At 32.1% G+C, this 21,709-nt stretch overlaps 1 protein-coding gene across 21 annotated transcripts in view; it reads right to left on the reverse strand.

Annotated features, from left to right (window-relative positions):
* Positions 1 to 21,709, reverse strand: part of LOC143255657 (putative fatty acyl-CoA reductase CG5065) — a 128,409-nt gene that overhangs the window by 19,312 nt on the left and 87,388 nt on the right. For all 21 annotated transcript variants that reach the window (XM_076511660.1, XM_076511679.1, XM_076511664.1 and 18 more), the window contains 7 exons: positions 13,960 to 14,076; positions 12,810 to 12,985; positions 10,475 to 10,547; positions 8,125 to 8,231; positions 6,026 to 6,203; positions 5,492 to 5,536; positions 3,513 to 3,631 (listed from right to left, as the gene is read on the reverse strand). In XM_076511660.1, the coding sequence (XP_076367775.1) occupies positions 3,513 to 3,631; positions 5,492 to 5,536; positions 6,026 to 6,203; positions 8,125 to 8,231; positions 10,475 to 10,547; positions 12,810 to 12,985; positions 13,960 to 14,076 (815 nt within the window). The remainder of the gene's footprint in view (positions 1 to 3,512; positions 3,632 to 5,491; positions 5,537 to 6,025; positions 6,204 to 8,124; positions 8,232 to 10,474; positions 10,548 to 12,809; positions 12,986 to 13,959; positions 14,077 to 21,709) is intronic.

A 21,709-nucleotide genomic window follows, 5' to 3' on the forward strand; every position in this document is an offset into this window, starting at 1 on the left:
TCGAACCCCTGATTTTATATAGTAGTAAATCTGAAGACTTACTGCTTTCCCAGCAGAGGAAGTTACATAGAAGTTTAAGTATTCAAAATAAATATCTATGTCATCTGAAATTAAACTGCTACATTTTTTACTTTGATTTTGTGAAATTTGTTCAATGAATTACATTTGTGAGGAAAATGTAAGACGAAAAATAAAGGTTTGATACTGTTCAAGTATTATTAGAGTTTTGTATAAAAACTGTTGGTATCTTTAAGTATCATAAAAATCTCAAAGTATTTTTAACATGTATCAGGTCATCCCATAGGTAATGTCTGAAAATTTAATACAGAAAGTGCATCATCATTTCTGTCTTTGTAGAAGGTTTTAATGACTAAAATATGTAGTAGGACATGTATATGTTCAGAAAAATAAAAGAAACAAACGAAACTTCACTTTTAGATCATTAATCAAATAAACCCTTATGAAGATGGATGTGTCTGAGAAGCATATCAAGCATATAATGTTTTATGACTTTAAAAAAGGCAATAGTGTAGCAGAAACTAAACGAAACATTTAAGGTGTTTATGGTGTGGAGTCTCTCAATGAAAGAAAGAGTCAAAGATGGTTTCAGAAGTTCAGGTCAGGTGACTACAGCTTAAGTGATGCGCCACATTCAGGTCGTCCTGTTGAGTTTAAAAACGACTTGCTGCTGGTTGCACTTGAGGAAGATTTGCTGTAACAATTGAAGAACTAGCACATAAGCTTAATTCAAACCATTTAACAGTTCACCAAAATCTGCACCACCTTGTAAAGGTGTTAAAACTTGGAAAATGGGTCCTCCATGATTTGACAGAAGCCAACCTTAGAATAACAGTGGACATTTGCACTCTCATGAATGTAACTCACATTTTTTTAGACATGTTAGTGACTGGAGATGAAAAATGGATATTTTATGAAAATGTTAAGTGCTGCAGACAATGGCTCAGTGCAGGCAAACTCATTAAAGCACAGTCCAAAATGGACCTCCACCCTAGAAAAGTCTTGTTGAGCGTTTAGTGGGATATTGTTGGTGTGATCCACTTTGAGTTGCTGCCACGCAATGTAATGATTACGTCAGACTTCTACTGTCAACAATTAAAGTGATTGAACATTGCACTGAAAGAAAAGAGGCCTGCTTTGATCAATCATAAAGGTGTTATGTTACACTGAGATAATGCACAGCCCCATACAACAAGGATCACATCTGCAAAGATTGAAGAGCTAGACTGGGAAAAACTTCCACATCCTCCTTATTCTCCAGACCTTGCCCCATCTGACTGTCATCTATTCTGAAGTTTTCAGAACTATCTTGACAGAAAAGAGCTTGGAACACATGAAGGTTTCAAAACTACCCTCTCTACATTCTTTTCCTCCAAACCCCAAGAATTTTATAGAAATGGTGTTCAGAAGCTTGTGAATTGTTGGCAAGAAGTAATTAATAATAATGGAACATACATTATTGATTGAATAACATTAAAAGCATTTGAAATCCTTTATATTTTTTGAACCTAAAATTGGATGTTACTTAAGGGATCACCTGATATATTAGAGGATAAAAATAGTGTACACTTAAATGAAATTCTGAACTAAAGTGGTAAATTTTGAAATAACTTACTTGATTTCTGCAAGCCAATGTTAACTTGTTTTATTTAAGTACATATATAGAGTACAAGCATGATATAACTGAACTATACCCCTAGATGGCTCAACAGTAGGCTTAATGACTTACAACGTTAGAATTCAGGGAAAATAGCACAGACAGATCATCAAGTAGTTTTTTGCTAAAGCAAAGCAAATGTTCAAGCATTTATTCTATTGAGATTATGCAAACATGTAACCAAAATAACGTGATGCATGCTTGCTCACCACTTTGTACAATACACCAGAGTCTATAGTACCCTGATACACTATGTATGAGATTAACTCAGCAGAGTTTAAAATGCAATAAATAATTTTGTCACTGACATTATCAAGGGATGTTAAGCATCTGCAGGAGATGAAACTAGAACGCTTCCAAAGCAACCCCTCTGTTTTACCAGAAGGATTATTTATTGATGTTGTGAGAGACTCAGCCTCATTACCACCAAAACTTCTCTCTCACCTATTTCTCTTTTTTTTATTGCTTGGCATGTATGAAATTTGGCTATATCCTTCACTGTTTATCTTTACTGGGGTGACTTGATGTCAGGAAATACAGTAGAAATATAGTCAGGGGAGAGAGGGGTAATTACCCTTAACACCTAGAAATTTACTCAATAGAACTATATGGATTTGTAGCCCATCTGAAACTATTAAATGATGCAAAAAATAATTATGCAGGGAGAAATGAATTAAAGTGAAGTTATTTCTCATCTGTTTCGCTCATATGGTAAAATTTCCAGACATTCAGAAAAATTCAAACAATGAAATGTCATTTAGATACTGTTAAAAAATTATAATGATGGACTGATAACATTTATTGCATGTCAGTTCTAAGTTTATATGAAAATATATCACGATATTACTCGAATATCATACTGAGATGACCATAGGGCGTTTAATCCACGTTTGAACTAAGCAACAAGGCAGAGGCTTAGCTCCTGACAAGTTTGTTGTGTTTTGTGTGTCATTTTGGATGATTATGTAGGCTGATACTATAATGTTCTCAAACCTTTTTACTTGGCTTCAAGGCTGTGTGATAATTTACATTTTAATTAGAGTATCTAAAAGGATACATTTGTCTAATATTTATTTACATATAATAGAAAAAATTAATATTCATTCCTGCTTTACAGTGATGGTTTCCAGTCTTTCTCATTAACAGATGAAATTCGTTGATTCTGTCACTCTTTGTCTTTTAAAAAAATGATAGAAAGCAAGACCAGACTACTGTCCCTGTCTATTGTGACATCTAATAGCACAACAAGCACTTACCATGATGCTACCTTATGAACCCAAGATATTTTGCCATTTATGACAAAAAAGTTCATACTGCTGAACCTGGAGTATACATGTGCTAGCTTGATGTCCACAGTGGCAGAGACTCTGGGAGTTACCAACTCATGACGTCACTTGTAAAACCTCAGTAAAGAACCAAGTGAACACTGAAGCATTTAAATGTAATTCAAAGTTCTGTCACTGTTTTGTATAACATGTATGCATTCTTGAACAATTAGGACCTTGAAATCTGCATAAACCTGTATTTCTCAAATTATTTCTTTACTACAAAAAACAGCAAAATCTAACCAACTTTATTTCCACTTTATCAAAAGAACCAAACACTTGATCCTCACCACTTACTTAGGGTGTTACTAGTAGTGTCTGTAGAACTCACTGATTATACTGCAGTAATGTTGGATTTAGATTTCATTAGATTTGTATCTGTTCAGTTTGGTGAGCTGTCAATTGTCAGTTGTTACCTAAGCTACTGTATCACTGTGATTGATAGAAAATTATGGTAAGTTGCTATTTTTTGTCAACAATTAATATGAGGAAATTTGTTTCGTTTTGTTTACCTGTTATTTGCCTTTTCCCAGGCAACAGCTATCATTAGATTGATTACTACATCGACAGGAATCAAATCGCTGACCTTAGTTACATCACCCATCATTGCTCGGAGTAGTCCCTTTCCCAGCTGTAAAATTTATTGTTAATGTTATTAAGTCTTGTTTAAGCTACATATTTAAAAATTAATAATGTAATTTTAAATATTTAATATCAATAAATTATCCAAATGATAAAAAATAAATCTCACATTATTAAATATAAAATTCTATACGAAGATTTACAGCTTTGCTTCACAGTAGTTCTTACTTTATGTCTTGAAGAATAAAAAACGTTGTTTAAAAAAATATTTAAAAAGTGGCTTTGAACATACAGGCAAACATCCATTTTATAGTTCAAACTTAGTATAATAGTTTTATCAAGATTAAGTCTTAGTATAAACAACTTTATAGCAGTATAAACAGTTTTATAGTAAGTTTAAACTTAGTATAAACAGTTTTATAAAGGTTTAAACAGCACCATTTATTTCTTTAAATAAAATAAGTATTTCTACAACACAATGAAATAATCATAATTTCAGCCTAATATTTGAATTTTATTTAAAAATTTAGTCAGACTTGGATTGTTCGTTAAATGTTGATTAAAAATATGCTTTTTTGTTCTTCATCTGTGTAATTTACTTGAACACAACTAATGTTTAATAGAAAAAAATCTGCCTAACTAATTTACTGGGGATATTCCTGTAATGAAATGCTTTAGAAACACAGTTATATTAACATTAAATTTTATATGAGGCTTATCTGGACATGGGTTTTATAAGTGAATTTATCAATGGCATTTGTTAAAAATGTAACTTGTCATCAAATATTTATCTAATAATTAGGGCACGTTAAGAAATTGGCTAAAAATACAAAATATGCATTTGCATGATTTGTTTCTTCAATTAATATCCTCAGACTTTTAATTCATACTTAAAAAGTCAATACAGCTAGGATGTTGTTTTTTAAAATAAATAAATTTACACATTAGAGAAAAGGATTATTCCACACACTGTTGTGACAAGCAGAAACCAAATGTCAAATAATAAAAAATCCATTATAAGGGTAAAAGAAGTAGTTCATCGTTTACAGATTCTGAAAAGATCACTTTATAAAAATGTAACTTGTTGAAAATACTGCTTTAAAAGCAGTATCACTAGCATTTTGTTTCTTAATGTTATAAATTTTCAAAATACTGTAAAAATTGTATCAATACTTTTTCAATTTATAATTACATTAAAATAGGAAACAATTCTGAGATAAAAGACTGGTGATTAAACAGACAAGATCTGTGCTACTAATCCTTTCTTTACTCATCTCTTAGTAAGTCAGTGTATGTTTACTGCCTTAAAACAATAAAACCTGGGGTTCAATTCCCTACTGTGGACAGAGTGCAGATAACCCATTGTGTGCCTTTGGGCTGAAATAAACAAACTTTTCTCTTCTCACAGTCATTATCTGGGCAAATAACATCGCCTAATTATTAACAAATGTCATAAACTGACAAAAGATGTTTCCCATTTTGAGAAATGTAATATGGATTTGGTTTAATTATTTACTTTTCAAAAAAATACCATTTTGGTAAATAAAATTAAATTATCCAAAACTATAAGTTAAAGTCACCTTTAGATTAAGAATAGGTTAGCCAATATAATTAATTATAGTAAAAAAAAATCTCAAATAGTTAAAAGGAAAAGCTATGTTACACATGAAGAATCAGAATACCTCCTGTAAAATTAGGGAGTTTATTAACTTATATGAAAAGAAAGAAATGCATATAAATAAAAATCGTTCATCTAATTGTAATTTAAAGTATCTGAATGTTAAAAGAATTCCAGCTATATCTTATCTGCAAGTACTCTGAACAAAAACTAAATTGTCCTGTTTAAAATTCAGAAATATATACAAGTCAGTTAACATCTGGCAGGCCAATATTTATCTTAAGTACTTACAGCAATCATCATTCCAGTTGGTCCATTGAAGCTGTCTATCCATCCCTAATTCAATTTAAAATGTGTTATTTACAAAAACACATAGAAATATTTGGATGCAGTAAACTAACAATCATTTTAGAGCTATATTGGTTTCTAATTGTAGAATTACTGATATCAAAATTTCTTTTTCTTTTTTAAATTATTTCTTCATGGAATCGGTGGGTCCACGAGTTTAATTGTTACAAGGTTCTCAGTACAAAATTAGTCATACACACATCCAAATAAAAATGTTAACAAAACTACCATCAATAATGCAATCAATCCAATGTGTGCTGCTTGAATCTCCAGTGTACCTTGTATGGACAATAAGTGATTTCACTAAATTTCTAAACTGGATCATTAGCCTTATGTTGATAGACACAAAGACATAAATGTACTCAAATTAGACAATATGTGGACCCCACCAATAATAAAAAATATAAAATGATGTTAATAATTTTGGGTTAATCTTTGTATCTTTTATAACTAAGTCAAGTTCACCTAAGAACTCACAACTAATGGTTCTTTCCATGTTGCAGTCACTATTGAAGGCCGGACAATGGCCACAGGTAAATTATGGCACTGTTCAACCAGATAACTCTCAGCTAGGGCCTTGGTGAAAGTGTACGTGTTCGGTTGATCTTTCAGTACTTGTAATGTTAATGCCTCCAACATTTGGTCATCCATCCATCTTCGAGAAAAAGTAAAACAATATATAATATGACTCATTATACACACTGATAGTTTAATTTTCTTTTTTATATTCTTTTCTTTTAGTAACTGTAAATTACTTTCAAAATATGAACAGGGGAAGACAATGGGTCAAATAAAACCTTTACAGACATTCCAGTTTTCTCTTCTTCTTTTACTTTTATAAGGATGAGGGAATAATAATTCATGGGTTTTATTCTAGATATCACATGTGATAAAAGTGAACTTTGCACTACTGTAATTTTCAATTTCTCTTATCCAGTATCTCCCTTGCTCTTCAAAACTGACACAGAATAATTTCTATAATCTTGAATATTTTTATTACTGCCTATTACAACAATAAAACCAGTCTGCTTGACAAAGTTGAGGTCGTTTTGCTCTTGTGTTTTCATATTACTGATTTAGCTTTACAAAAAAAAAGAACCATGTTTTCCTACCATAGCTTGTAGACAATGTTTTCATGCTGCCATGTGCATTAGTGCTTTAATTAAATAAATCTATTCATGGTTAAGTTTTAAAAAATAAGACTGAAAGTTTGCTTTATGATAGAACTGGAATGAAATAATACACAACACTTCTAAAGCACAGTTAATGTAAAAATTAGATAAAACCAAATAACTTCTTTTCAGTGTTCACACCACAGGAACAAGAAAGGAAGCCATTTATTTGTTTGTTTGTGTTTAGAGCAAAGCCTCATCAGGAATGAAACCCCAGGTTTTAGCCTAGTAAGTCTATAGACTTATCACTGTCCCATTGAGGACTAGGGGCCATTTACAGCTCAGTGTTGGTTTTAATCATCATAACAAAGTATGATAGCCTCAGTTATATCTACATTTCATAAAATTATGCAATACACAATTATGTTAATATTATGTTTTAAAAAGTTAGTATATTGGGTGAACTACACAACATTTAACTTCATACCACTTTACTTTCATGTGCTATAATTATTGTATATGTTTGATAAACATGCCTAAAGAATCTGTATAATGTACTTTTAAATACATATGTTAAATATTTGAGCTTGCATAATCTTCTGAAAATTGTAACTAAATTAGTTACACAGCTGGAACACTATACAAAGTACTATTACGTTACGCTTTTAAATCAAAACTATTTTGGATGTGTAATCTTGAATAGTTACAATTTATACCTGCTTTATCCTGTGTCAATGAGAACTTTTGCCCAATACTAGAGCTTATCAGGCCGACTTAGATATGACATGCATAGTAGTGGTTCAGGTGGTATTATATCATTAACTACTTTACTAACAACTCTTTGTTAGTGTGAATTAGATAAAGCTGATGAAGAGTAGCTTTATTTAAGTCATTAAACAACAGAACTAGTTTTATGATCATTATTAACATCAGATTATTTTTCTATTTTATTTCAAATTAACTTTACTTGTCATCCACAAGAACTAGTAAGCAGTAAAGTAGTCTTACTTTGATCATGGAACATAGCTTCTATAGTAAAATGAAAGCAGATTTCTTTACAAATAATAGAACATAGGTGAGAGCTTAAATAGTCAGTTATGGGTTACAAAACATATTTACTTGGACAGAATAGAGAAAGTTTAATATCTATAGAAGTCAATTTATCATTCATATATAAAGTAACTATTGTTGGTTCCAACCTTAATACCCTCCCTTTCAGGAGCTAAGTGTTGATAGGAATGATATAATAGGCTATTATTTATATTGTAGCTCCATACCAAGTTTCCTTACATAAATTCATCTTCAAACTTTAAACTTCTTACTACTTATAAATAATCATTCATGTGTATTTTTGATTCCAAGTACAGTGGGACCTTTTACTAAGCGATATTCGAACAAATCATTACTAGCTCACTTCTCTAGGAGAATAGTGACCATTTCTGAGCTATACTAATAAGTACTTACTCCACAGCTTCCAAGAACTTTTCAGGATCAATGGGTAGAGGGTAAATTACTTCGTCAATTTCTTTCCGGTCACAGTTACAATAGGCAGTAGACACATGAACTAAGGCCTTAAAAAGTATATATAGTCATAAACATTACTAACATTTCACATTACAACTTTATTCAAAATGTAACACTTTATATGAGAAAATACTTACCATGAACAGTAACACTCTATGAACTTTCATAGATACATACTGTGCCAAGAACCTACTACAATGACACACTAAACCAACAACAGGCATAATGTAAACACTGAAACAAGATGCGATAGAATGAAACAACGAACAAAGATACAACATGAAGATGCAATGAACTATGAACCAACATGAAGACAGAGTGAGCCAATATATAACATAACAAACCAAGGTTAACCATGAAGGCACACTGAACCAATATACAACATAAAGACATAATGATCCAAGATACAATAATAAGTCACACTGAACAAAGATACAATAGGAGGGCAGACTTATTATTGTATCTTGGATCATTATGTCTTTATGTTGTATATTGGTTCAGTGTGCCTTCATGGTTAACCAAGATACAACATAAAGACATAATGATCCAAGATACAATAGGAGGGCAGACTTATTATTGTATCTTGGATCATTATGTCTTTATGTTGTATATTGGTTCAGTGTGCCTTCATGGTTAACCAAGATACAACATAAAGACATAATGATCCAAGATACAATAATAAGTCACACTGAACAAAGATACAATAGGAGGGCACACTTAGTCAAAATAACATGTGATGGCACACTGAACTAAGATAACACCTGATGTCAGACATTATCAATCAAGACCTACAATTACATTTAAATACTAAAAATACAACAAAAATGCTTTATTGAATCCTGATATAACTAAAGAGTGAACTCAAATAGACTAGACAATATTTTACATTGTACACTTTCCAATGTTTTTTAAATAGCACTAATTGTAGCCTAGTAGAAAACTGAAGTTAAACTACCACCTAGAAAAAAAAAAAAAAAATCAATATAACATTAACCTGACAGACAAAACCAATTTAAGAACTTTGAGGTTTTTCATAAGTGATAAAACTTCTCATTAAAAGCACAAAAATAAATGAGGTGAAAAAAAATGTTTAATCTAATGACATTATAAGAATGTTTCTTATGAACTTGTTACATTAAATGTAAACCACCTGGATGTATTTTTTAGGTATAACTACATACTGTATATACTATATTTCAAAGGTCTGGAAACAGGGAAGTTTTTGCAGATACATTTTAAACAAATACACTCAATGCTAACTTATTACTTATTGGTTATAATATCAATAAAAAGTAACTTATGCAATTAAACTTGTACAAATGATTCATAATCTGATTATGTTCACTTCAATGTTAGATTAATCAAAATGGCCACTTCTGACCTTAACACAGGTTTTCATATTCATAGTACTCTATCAGACAGTTTACCAAAATATTCAGGTGTTAGGACATTCCAAGCTTTATGAATGTAATATCACAGATGACACATACCGAAGTGTCACAACAGGTTTCACATGTTTAGCAATTAGATCTTAAATGAGTTCAATAAGTGAGATTACAGTGACTGTGTGGCCACACCATGTTGGAAATACACATTTTGTTTCTTACCTCAATGTCGCTTAAGTGTATGATTATGATAATTATCCTTTTAAAAACAAAACCTTGGCCACAAAGTTTAAAATCGAAAGGCACAGGTTCTTATAGAACACTGTTCCCACAGTTTCTGCTTTTACCAGCTTTGTTTATATTTTAATGCTGCATATATTCTTCAGGCAATTATCTTTGTACATTAAAACAATGGTAAAAGGTAAACTCTGGTCACTTTGAGAAAACTAATGTCATGGTGAATATTTCTAAAAACAAGTAAAGTGGTATATTTAGTACCAATGAGACCTTTTGTCTAATACTAAGACTCATCAGGTTAGTTGGAATATGAAACTAGTCATTTATATTATCAAACTGCATAAACAATAATTGTTATGGTGTGGAATAGATTGACCTGGTGACGTGTAATTATTACCAGTTTTGTATGAATCGTTTACAAACCAGAATTTGGTAAGGATGAATAACAAAATACTACTTTTTTTTTAAATAACTTTTTTTTAAATTACCTTCATTCATCATTCAGAAGATTTGGTGAACAAGCAAACTTGTCTTATCACAATAATATATTATAATTGCATTTGTGTGTGTCAGTTACATAAATAGTCTTTACTGGTTCTATATTTAATACATTTTAATGATAGTGTACATTCAATATTAAGTGAGTAATAAAAAAAAAGCTTACTTACTACCAAATTAGGCATATTCTTACACAACTCAGCAACCTTCTTGGTACCCAATATATTCATATTTGCTGCTTCCCTGTAACATAAGATTGTATTGAAGTTTACTGTTCAAGAGAAATTAAGATTGTCTTTCAAAATATCAGCAAATAATTAGTTTTGATGAAAATGACTAATTTTATATGCTTGTATCTAACTGTATCACCAACACAGGTATGTATGTTGCAGAGTAAAATGCCACTGTGACATTTTTTGTTTCAAAATGCATTTCCTCATTTACGTAACTATTAGGATATTAGAGATGAAAAAAGGCCTTGTAAACTGCAAACATCAATTAAAGAATGTTTTATTATACTCAAAACTTTTAATATTATATGATTTAGTAGAACAAATTAGAAAATAAAACCAGTATGTTTTACAAATAATAGACTAAAAGATGACCTATGAAAATCTTGTTAAAAAGGAAAATACACACACACACCTGTATAATGTAAGTTCATCTCTATTCTTGCTTTCACAACTAAGAGTAACACAAAGGTACACTGAAATCAGTTAGTTCACCCTTAATTCAACGTTTCCCAACCCTTTGGTCATGATCCAAAATTTGGTTGTCAGAATGCATCAAAGGGTCACAGATAGTCTTTGATAATAGATGATACTTCATTTATTTATTTATTAAGTATTTACTGGTTTTATTTTACTTTATGCACTAAAACTATTCACTGCATCAAGGCTGACCATTAGTGTTAACAAGTACCTGAGCCATAAAAGGTTGAGAACTGTACTACCTTAATCATGATTTGTGGTGGAAAATCATAGATAAGAAAGTTGTTTTTTCAGAAGGAAAAAAATATCATTTGTTTGAAAATTAAGGCATGAAGTATCATTATGTAAATTAATTACAAATAAATTAAATTGCTTGTGAATATACAGATCTCATTCCCACTAATCAAAGTTTGAAATGACATGATAAGGTTGTTGTTTTAAAACTAGCAGTTCTATATCAGTTATCTTCCTCCATTTTAATGTAAGAGTTACAGAAACATAATGAAACGTTTGTTTAACATTTTTGCTCAAAACTAAACAAGGACTATGTGTGCAAGCTGCTTCTAATAACAAAACAGCTTGTAGAGAAAGCAGTAAACATCAAATCTGTAGTATTATAAGGGGAAGAGAGGAATAATCAGATTAAATAGAACTTTATATTATTAACTACGAGTGGTTGCTGGCATTTTTCAGCTTTCAACTGTACAATATTTTCCTCAATTACATTTCAAACTGTTTCAAAACTGTAACCTAAATTGAGTTTTGGTCCTTGTTGCTTGTATCTCAAAATGAAGAACATCATAACCATATAATAAGTAAAAATGTTAAATATTCTTTCAAATAAAATCATGACTACTTTACTTCTTCTCAATGATGGGGTTCTCATATGCTATCATATTATTACGTAAGACGTCTTCACCAGTGTGTACTTCAATATTTCTTAAACACTTGCCTATTTTAAAATGAATTATATATATCAGAATAATTATTTCTTTTATTTAGACTTTTTTGGTGAAAACAGTTCTTCTATAAAAAAGAAGCATATAATGAAGCATAATTAGTATACAGTAAATAGAAACAATATTAAAAACAGGGATAATAGGTAGCGCTTATTTTCTCAAACGTTATTTTGTTGAAGTTGGTGAAAACTGATAGGACCTGGCACCAATATAATATAAATATATACATCAAAAGAATGGAGGTTAATATTGAATTCTGGCACAAAGATTTATTTTTGTTTGTTTAAGAATTTCGTACAAAACTACACAAAGACTACCAATCCATATTAACATCTGATATACCAGCTACTGCAAATGTTTTCGCTAATGTTAATATGATTTAATAGTGAGATTTCGCCAGCACTCTCATAGTGCACCCATAAACCAACTTGTGGACTTAAATTTTATGTAAAAGGCTCTCAAACCATAAATTCTCTGCTTCATAGTCAGCACCTGGTGACAACATAAGCTATGCATAGTCCAGCTACGAAATTCAAATATGGAATAAGCTACTTATTTCATGATGACAAGAAACCCACTTAAAGTAAAAATGTATTCTCAAGACGGCTGGTATGAGTATTAAAACTTTGATTAAAATAAGGTACACCACAACGTTTTGACCTTCTTAGGTCATCTTCAGGTTAAGAAATATGATCTAAGAACGTCGAAATTGTGTTCTGTACTTTCTTCATTTTAATTAAAGTTTTAATACCCATACCAGCTGTCTTGAGAATAAGAAATAAACTATTCTTGCAGAATTAACTTTTCTCCCACAGTCTTTCATCTCAGTATCTTACCTTAATGGCTCATCAAACCGGACAGTAGCTGCAGAATGGAATACAACAGACACATTTTCTATCAACGTCGATCGATCGGAGTTGTTGATCCCCAGGTCAGGTAAGGTGATGTCCCCAGCGATGGGAATAACCTTTTTAATCACATAAGGCTGTTGTTCTTTCAAATGACTGAACAACTAAAGAAAGTAAAGGCAGAATTGTGAATCAAACGTAACAACAGTTTTCAAACATTCACACAAGTTTTCTCAGCTGTACGAAGTAAAACTTTATTTTATTCACGTTTCGTCAGGTTTATTTACTTGGCATTATCAGATACGTACAATTTCTTCTTGTAAACTTGACGAAACGTAGTGAGTAAATTAAACAAAAGTTTTAATATGTAAAACAGATAAAAACTTGTGAGAATTTTAAAAATCATAGTTCTTTCTAACACTTAAGTTTCAAAAAGTCAATAATGGCGTTTGTTATTAATGAATAATCTTACTGTAATGGTGGCTCAGCAGATAGCCGGATGTAACCTTGCTATAAGAAACACACACACACTTACTCTAACGTTGAACAATAAGTTTATAAGAGTTTTGGAAATAGTTCCAACAAACTCTTTTGAAACTATTATTTCCTTTACCCTCCCTAAATATATCATAAATTATTTTCGTTAAAAGTAAAAACCCACCAAATTTATTATTATCAATAATCAAACAGGTGATTAGATTTCTTCGAAAATGTAAATCTTCTGTTTTTTTCTAAAAATCCGAAGCTTCTCTGTAAGATCATATATTAAATAGTAAGCAAAAATGGAAAAGAAGGGAAGTAAAAAATTAGCATATAAATTTAAGGCATGTTAACTAAAAACAACACAGAAAAATAACATCCATTAATATAATATAAATAGTTACGATACTGACAAACAAGGTAGACAATCTGAATAATGAAATTTCATGTTTGTTTATTTATTCATTGTTTTTACGTTTTTTTTAAACAAACCCTTTTTCTAATATATGCGCATATAACGGAAAATATCGTTATTATTATTTGTACTTTCAGTTAAAAGAGTTAACTAATAAGCTATAGTTGAATAAATAAAAATTCAGCACAAGGTAACAACAGCCAAAATCTGCACCAAACAAATATATTATTCTGAGGACCTTACCTCTGAATTGAGAATTTCTTCTAAACGTTGTCCCACCTGCTTTCCCTTTTTTGGTCTTAACAGTATGTAGATATTCTCGATGCCAGGGCAAGATCGAAGTAGTTTCTCGACAAGAACCTGAGGAAGTTCATACAACACACGTACTTAACACTAATTACTTCACATAAGAAATCAGAAAACTGGATAATTTAAAGACAAAATTATCTGTAATTCTTTCTTTTTATCAGAAGAGAGTTATTACTGTGAACAATTTAAGCAATATCGCAAACACATTCCAGTTCAAACAACATTAATTCGGAACCCAACATATATCATACTTTAATTCTAATATAATGTACTTATATTACATCACTCTTTCTTTATTTACAACCATCCCCTAAGGCTCAACGGTAAGCGTGGAACTTTGTAAGGCTAAAGTTCTGGGTTCCATCTCCGCGGACACACACATAGAAATCAATTGATGAGTAGTATTAGTTCAAGTTTAACACAAAGTTATTTGCACAATCAACTGCAGTAGAAACTCAGCACAATCAGGTTTTCTCCTGATAGGATAGTAAATGTTAAGAGCAAAACAATCCATCAAAACGCTGGTTTCATAAGACCTCGTTAGTGTTTTTTTTTTCTCTTCCCAAGTGAAATGTGGGCCAGATTTAAGTGTAGGAAAGTTGTTGTATTAAAAGGCGAGTTAATTTTTCGTTTGGTTCTGTGGACTTCAGTAACATCTAAACCAGTCTATAACGTTTTCCTGGCCAGGTGGTTAAACGCTCGACTCGTAATCTGAGGGTCGCGGGTTTGAATCCCCTTTGCACCAAACATGCCCGCTCTTTCGGCCGTGGGGGCGTTATAATGTTACGGTTAATCCCTCTATTCGTTGGTAAAAGCTCTTGGGCTACTCTTTTACCAATGAATAGTGGGATTGATCGTCCCATTATAACGCCCCACGGCTGAAAGGGCGAGCATGTTTGATGTGACAGCGATTCGAACATGAGACCCTCAGATTGCGAGTCGAACGTTTTAACCAACCTGGTCATGCCGGCCATATCTGCGCTAGCTATTCCTACTTTAGCAGTGATAAACTATAGGTAAGTCAACTAGTCAAAACCACCTACTTTCAACTCTTGGGCTGCTATTTCAACAACGAATAGTGGGATTGCTTGTTACATCACAAATATCACATGGCTGAAATGACCAGCATGTTAAGTTACAGGTATTCAGATAACTGACCCTCAAAATACAAGTCGAGCACCTTAACCTTAACCAAAAGGTTCCATAAGAAAGAAAAGCAAGGTATAAAAATAGCATGATCTTAACAAAGTTGTGTTAGAAATACGTTAGGAACCAAAATCCAACAATGGAAAAACAAATTGAAGTTGAAAACACACCAATAGAAGTAGACGAAGTGAAGTCGAGACAAAGAGTAAGTTTCCTTTTTGTTCTCATCTTGCTTGTTTTGGTCTTGACAGTAGTTCAGTTTATTGTTTGTTTATATTTGAATTTCGCGCAAAGCTACACTAAGGCTATCTGCGCTAGCCGTCCCTCCTAGAGGGAAGGCAGCTAGTCATCCCCACCCAGCGCCAAATCTTGGGTTACTCTTTTACCAACGAATAATGGCATTAACTGCACATTATAACGCCCCCACAGCTGAAAGGACGAACATATTTGATGTGACGGGATTCGAACCCGCGACCCTCGGATTACGAGTCGACTGCCTTAACTGGCTGGTCATGCCGGCCCAGAGGAGAAGTAAGAAAGTGATATACTGACAGTAAGAAACAAAACAAAATATTAAATTTACGTCATTAATTATTAATAATGGTCAGGAATTTGTTATGCTTACACTGGTATGAGTTATTCCTGATATAAATAAGTACAACATAAATAAAGCTGATGGATATAAGAAGATAAAACAAAATACTAAAACAGCACGATCGTAATAACAAATAGCGAGATTTACTGTTGCAAATATAATTTCTACAAAGTTCATACTGTGTGTGCTTTCAATTAACAAAGCCACATCGGGCTATCTGCTGAGTTCACCGAGAGGAATTGAAACCATGATTTTTGCGTTGTAAATCCGTAGACTTACCGCGGTACTAGCAGGGGAGATAAAACTGTGAGGCATGTTCAAAAGCATTATTGTGGCTCAATTATAGGGCATACAATTCCACCAGTTATGATATAACTACAAGACCATGGCCATTCCAGAATGTCCCCAAAGAAGATGCAAATTTATTTAAATGGGCACATACATAGAAACAATTATTAAGCTATTGTATTTAGGATCATACGGCATTAATATTTTTAATTTGAAAAGCATCTTGTGCTACAAATAGACTAAACTGAGGAAGAACAACCAGTCAGCAACATTGCCATCATTATACGGTTACAGAAGTGACTGTCGGGACTATAATGTTATCGCAGCTGCAAGTGTGATGTATGTTCAATGACATATTATCTCTCGAACCTTTCAATGTGCAACCGGTTACCATAAATCTTTGGGAATAATTATACGGAGAAATTATGGACTGATTAACAATGAACGCCTCTTCAGTTAACTGCATTTATTTTGACTGAGGAGTAATCTTAACTTGTTTTATGTTCAAACTGATTCTGGACCATTATCTTCTCAGCGGATGTGATGTTTTCATTATAGAATTCTCATTAACAGACTAAAAATGCATTGTCCTTGTGTGCAGGTTATGTCATTACGCCATTTCACTAAGAAAGTAATTATAATTGTTTTCTAATAATGATATGATCGACACTTAATCATTTTTAACTGTCTTTTAAGTTCAAAGATGTAACTTTGAAGCTATAAAGATTGATAATGTCAATTTTTTTTAAATTTGTCCTAAAACATTATCCACAAGACATTTTTAAACTTCCTTGGTTTTCAGGTGTTCTGTTTAAACATGCAACAGTAGAAAAAAACACAGTCATTATTAAACTGATTGCTTTTATACATTAATCTGTTTATAATTGAAACCGTTTTTTAAACTACTTGAATCACGAATAAAAGGAAACTCCAACTCAGTCATGATTACAAGATGACTTTTAGAAACAGTTTAAGTCGTTTAACTTTGAATTAAACTATTATTAACATTTTGGTGTTATTATTATGAGAGCTGCTATTGAAACACGAATCTAGGCTTTTCATGTTCCATGTCCAAGAATCATTGTTCGAATATTTCGAACAAATGTGAAAATTTAAAGCACAGAATATCAAATAATACTTAGAATTGTTCACTTAGCAAAACATGTCAAATTGGAATTTTGAAAGAGCTTAATGCTTCATTTAAGAAAGACTTGTAACATTTATCTTCGCTTTAACCATACTAAAAATAATCAAAATCCCAACCTGCAAACATTGAAGGTATTATAACCAATTTAATTACGTTTAACCAAATTAACTCTGCTCTCATTAAATTATAATCAATTAGGCTGTCATGAACATAATTCGGTGTATTATTGCAGCTTCCTCTTATTCAAATGTCACCAATATTTCTACTAATACTGTAACTGACCTTGTAAAATAAATAAATAAATGTTTTGTTTGCTTGTTTGTTTATAGTTGAGCAGAAAGCTACACTATGGGCTATCTGTGCTCTGCCCATCACGATAACCCATTTCTAGCGTTCTAAGTCCGCAGACATGCTGCTGTGATACTGGTGAGGGCGGATGTGTATGGTTTAAAGAATCCAATACTCTTCTATTATTTAAACTCTTAATATTTGTCATCCGTACCGATTCTGACTTCAATTGTTTGTTTGTTTTAATTTCGGGCAAAGCTACATGAGGGCTACCTGTGCTAGCCGTTCTTAATTCTCCAATAAGACTAGAGAGAAGACAGCTAGTCATCACCACCCAACTCTTGGATTACTCTTTTACCAAAGAAAAGTGGGATTAATCATCACTTTATAACATATCCATGGTTCAAAGGGCAAGCATGTTTGGTGTGATAGGGATTTGAACCTGCAACCCTCGGATTACGAGTCGAGTGTCTTAACCACCTGGCCATGCCAGGTCTTCCCAAATAGAACCGGGCAAATGGTATATTCTAATAAATTAATTAACAGGCCCATTAATCAATTAAAACATGCCATCTACAACATCAGGCACAACATTTTATAACGCCCCACAGCTGAAAGGGCGAGCATGTTTGGTGTGACGGAGATTCGAACCAGAGACCCTCAGATAACGAGTTTAGTGCCTTAACCACCTGGCCATGCCGAACCATGTGTGTAAGGCCTAATTTACACTGAATAGAACAGATGTAGTGTGATTGTTGTATTATAGTGTGTTCGCTTTAAAAAGAAGTCATCATGGACAAAAGTACCTTACTCCAAATTTTACACATTCACAGTGAAGAAGAATGTAGACTTGTAGATTGGTCAGTCAAGGATAATTTTTATTTGCAGGAAAGAGTAAATCTTGAAAAATCAGTAGTAGTGTCATATTTAGTTTGTGAATAGAATATATATTTAAGAAGTTATAGCTCAGAACTCTTACAATAACACTAACAAAGTATCATAAAAACTAAAACTAATTTAATTAAATATTGTAGCCAGTATTTTGCAGCAGTGCTGTCTTAAACATTTGGTTATTCAGCTTCATAAAAAAAAAACACGTTAGAGGTTTTATCTACCAAACCAGTCTCGTCAACAGTGAAAGCTAAAATTCAAATATATAAAATTGTTATTGAAATGTACAGATTCTTGGTTAAATTCATACAGTTTTCTGTTAAAAGTAAAGGTTAAAAGTAAAAATAGTCTTGTTGTATGTTGAACATAAAAACAAAACTTAATAAAATTTGTATACACTATTTCGCATTCTTTCTTTAGTAACACAGAGAGTTAACATAAAAATAATTAAAGTATTCACATAAAAAGATATATTAACTTGTAAGAGCTATTTTGGTAGATTAAAAATGATTTCTGAGGTTTAAGCACATACATTTTTCGCAATAACCGCAAAAATTAGAAATTAATGTTATTTCTATTTGTAAATTTACCCTTAAAATGTCAGGTGTGAGTGTGATGTGTGCATTTACAATTTTAGCACACAAATGTCAACGAAATAAAACTAAGTCAATAGCATGGAAGTCAACTTAGCAGAAACTTGTGATTTTTTCTTAATCAAGGTCATTTAAAAAATAGAATTATTTTACTACTAGATGCGTGTATTTATACTAAATGCAATATTTGTTTAGAGTGTAATGTTTCTGGCACAATAGAATTTAATCTGCTACCCTTTCTTAAGATCCTGTGAAAATACAAAATTCTATGCCTATTCTCATAAACGAATTATTGCTGAAACTGTCTAAAAATGTAGTTGATCAAGCTTTTAAGAATCCATTTTTAAACTTCAGTTGACTTCATTTTAAAACTTCATTTATGTTTGTTTGCAAAATTAAAGAAGCCTTACTTATACAACAACTCAAGCCCAAAATAAGCCAATACAAAGGAACTCCTTTATACCTATATTAAAAAATATAATCAAACATCTAAGCACGCCCTTCACATTCCTACACTAAATTACACAACCGCCATCAAACATGTGGTCAGCTACTGGTCAGTAACTCTTTCTTTCTTTGTGAACCTGACGATGATCGAAGAAGGTCTAAACGTTGTTCGCTCCTCTATTAGTGCCTTCTCTACCCACACCAGCCGTTTTTAAATAATTTTCTCTATAAGTGGTTTTCTCGTCATCACGGATTATCTTTAACACTTGTTATGGTGTGAGCGCCTTTTACAAGCTAGCGAAATATGATTATAATTAATTATACTTGTCATAAGAAATTACAATCAGACCTATTAGATTTTAAACACTACGTTCTACATCTAGTCCAATAGGGGTTTTCAAGAATTGAAATACTGTATAATAATTGTATTTCAACCATATTATATTCGTCATATCCTTTGGTAGGGTTTCCATTACACTTTACAAAAGCACAAACAACTCAGTGTGTTATGCACGTTAAAATAAAAGTTACTTCTAACTTAAACAAAAAAATTCATGTTTATAAACATATAAAATTAAACAATAAAAGTATACTTTTAGTTATTGTCCAAGACTTGTCTTTTATTTCTTTATTTCATTTCCATAACTCCACCTGGGTCATATCCATGCTTTCTGAGGGCCATGGGTCAACAAATTTTGGCAAAATGTATGGTGTTCATAACTTTAGAATGGCCCAGCAGGACCAGATGGTTAGGGCGCTCAACTATCGGTCTGTGGGTTGCCGTCACTCTAAATATGCTGGCCCTTTCAGCCGTGGGAGAGTTATAAAGTGAGGGTCAATCCCAATATTCGTTGGTAAAAGAGTAGCCCAAGAGATGGCGGAGGGTTGTAATGACAATCTGTCTTCCATCTAGTCTTACTCTGTTAATTTATGGACCGCTAGCGAAGATAACCTTCGTGTGGCTTTGTGCGAAATTCAAGAACAAAAAAATCAATACATAAGATATTATAAGCCCTACATGACAAAAAACGTGTTCTTATTTCTTCCTGTAAATAACAATACATTATCAACTTTTGTTGGAATTTAACAGGAAAAACTCGTGACTAAAGCTGACGTCACTTGAAAGTTTCAAATTAACTTTTTCATTATATTCTTTTCCTTCTTGAAACGTTTTCCTTAATACATACCTCATTACAGAAAAGCGTCTTAATGTTTTCAATATGTTATTTTTTTAAAACCATTATCAGCTTTGTTGAAGGTTATTACAAAGGGGTGAAATTCTTCAAACCGGTCTAACTTCATGTAAGAAACGCCAAAAACCTGCATTTCTTTTTTGTTAAATTCGCCGTTTCTGTGATAAGGAAAAATTACAACCAAGAATGTATTATGTGACGTCTATATTGTATATAACAGCTTATTTTAAACAATAATAATAATACTCAATCTCATTATAAAAACTGCAAGTTATTAATGGTAACATCTCTTCTTTATATTTACTGAATACGTTTTATGCAAATTCATTAAAATATTTTAGTGTGTTCTGCATTAGTTCAATCAATAAAAATATTTTTAATAGTTTTGAACAAAAGTTTTGTTAAAAATACGTGAGAAGGTTAACATCAATTTAAAAATATTCACAGAGAGACTGTTGAATGTTGATTTAAATACTAAAACTTTCTTCGCTGTTGCAATCAGTGACAGAAATATCGTACATGTTCAAAAATTATTCTTCCTTACTGTAAAAGCCATACCTTGTAATAAAGTAATGTTTAAACAGAAAACATCACTGAAAAGGTTGGAAATGTGAATAAATAGTTACAAACACTCCTTACTTTTATGTGGATATTATTTCTAAGTGATTAAAATTCAAGAAACTTTATTTTTAGGCCCGGCATGGCCAAGCGTGTTAAGGCGTGCAACTCGTAATCTGAGGGTTGCGGGTTCGCATCCCTGTCGCGCCAAATATGCTCGCTCTTTCAGTCGTGAGGGCGTTATAATGTGACGGTAAATCCCACTATTCGTTGGTAAAAGAGTAGCCCAAGAGTTGGCGGTGGGTGGTGATGACTAGCTGCCTTCCCTCTAGTCTTACACTGCTAAATTAGGGACGGCTAGCACAGATAGCCCTCGCGTAGCTTTGTGCGAAATTCAAAAACAAACAAACAAACAAACAGCTTTATTTTTAGTAATTTCGCGAACAGTTACACAACAGCCATCCATGCATACCCAACCACAATATTTAATTAATAAACTAAAGGGAAAGTATTTAGGCAACAGCAACTATCAGCAATT

This window comes from Tachypleus tridentatus, chromosome 7, assembly GCF_004210375.1.
Source record: "Tachypleus tridentatus isolate NWPU-2018 chromosome 7, ASM421037v1, whole genome shotgun sequence".
Taxonomy (NCBI): Eukaryota; Metazoa; Arthropoda; class Merostomata; order Xiphosura; family Limulidae; genus Tachypleus; species Tachypleus tridentatus.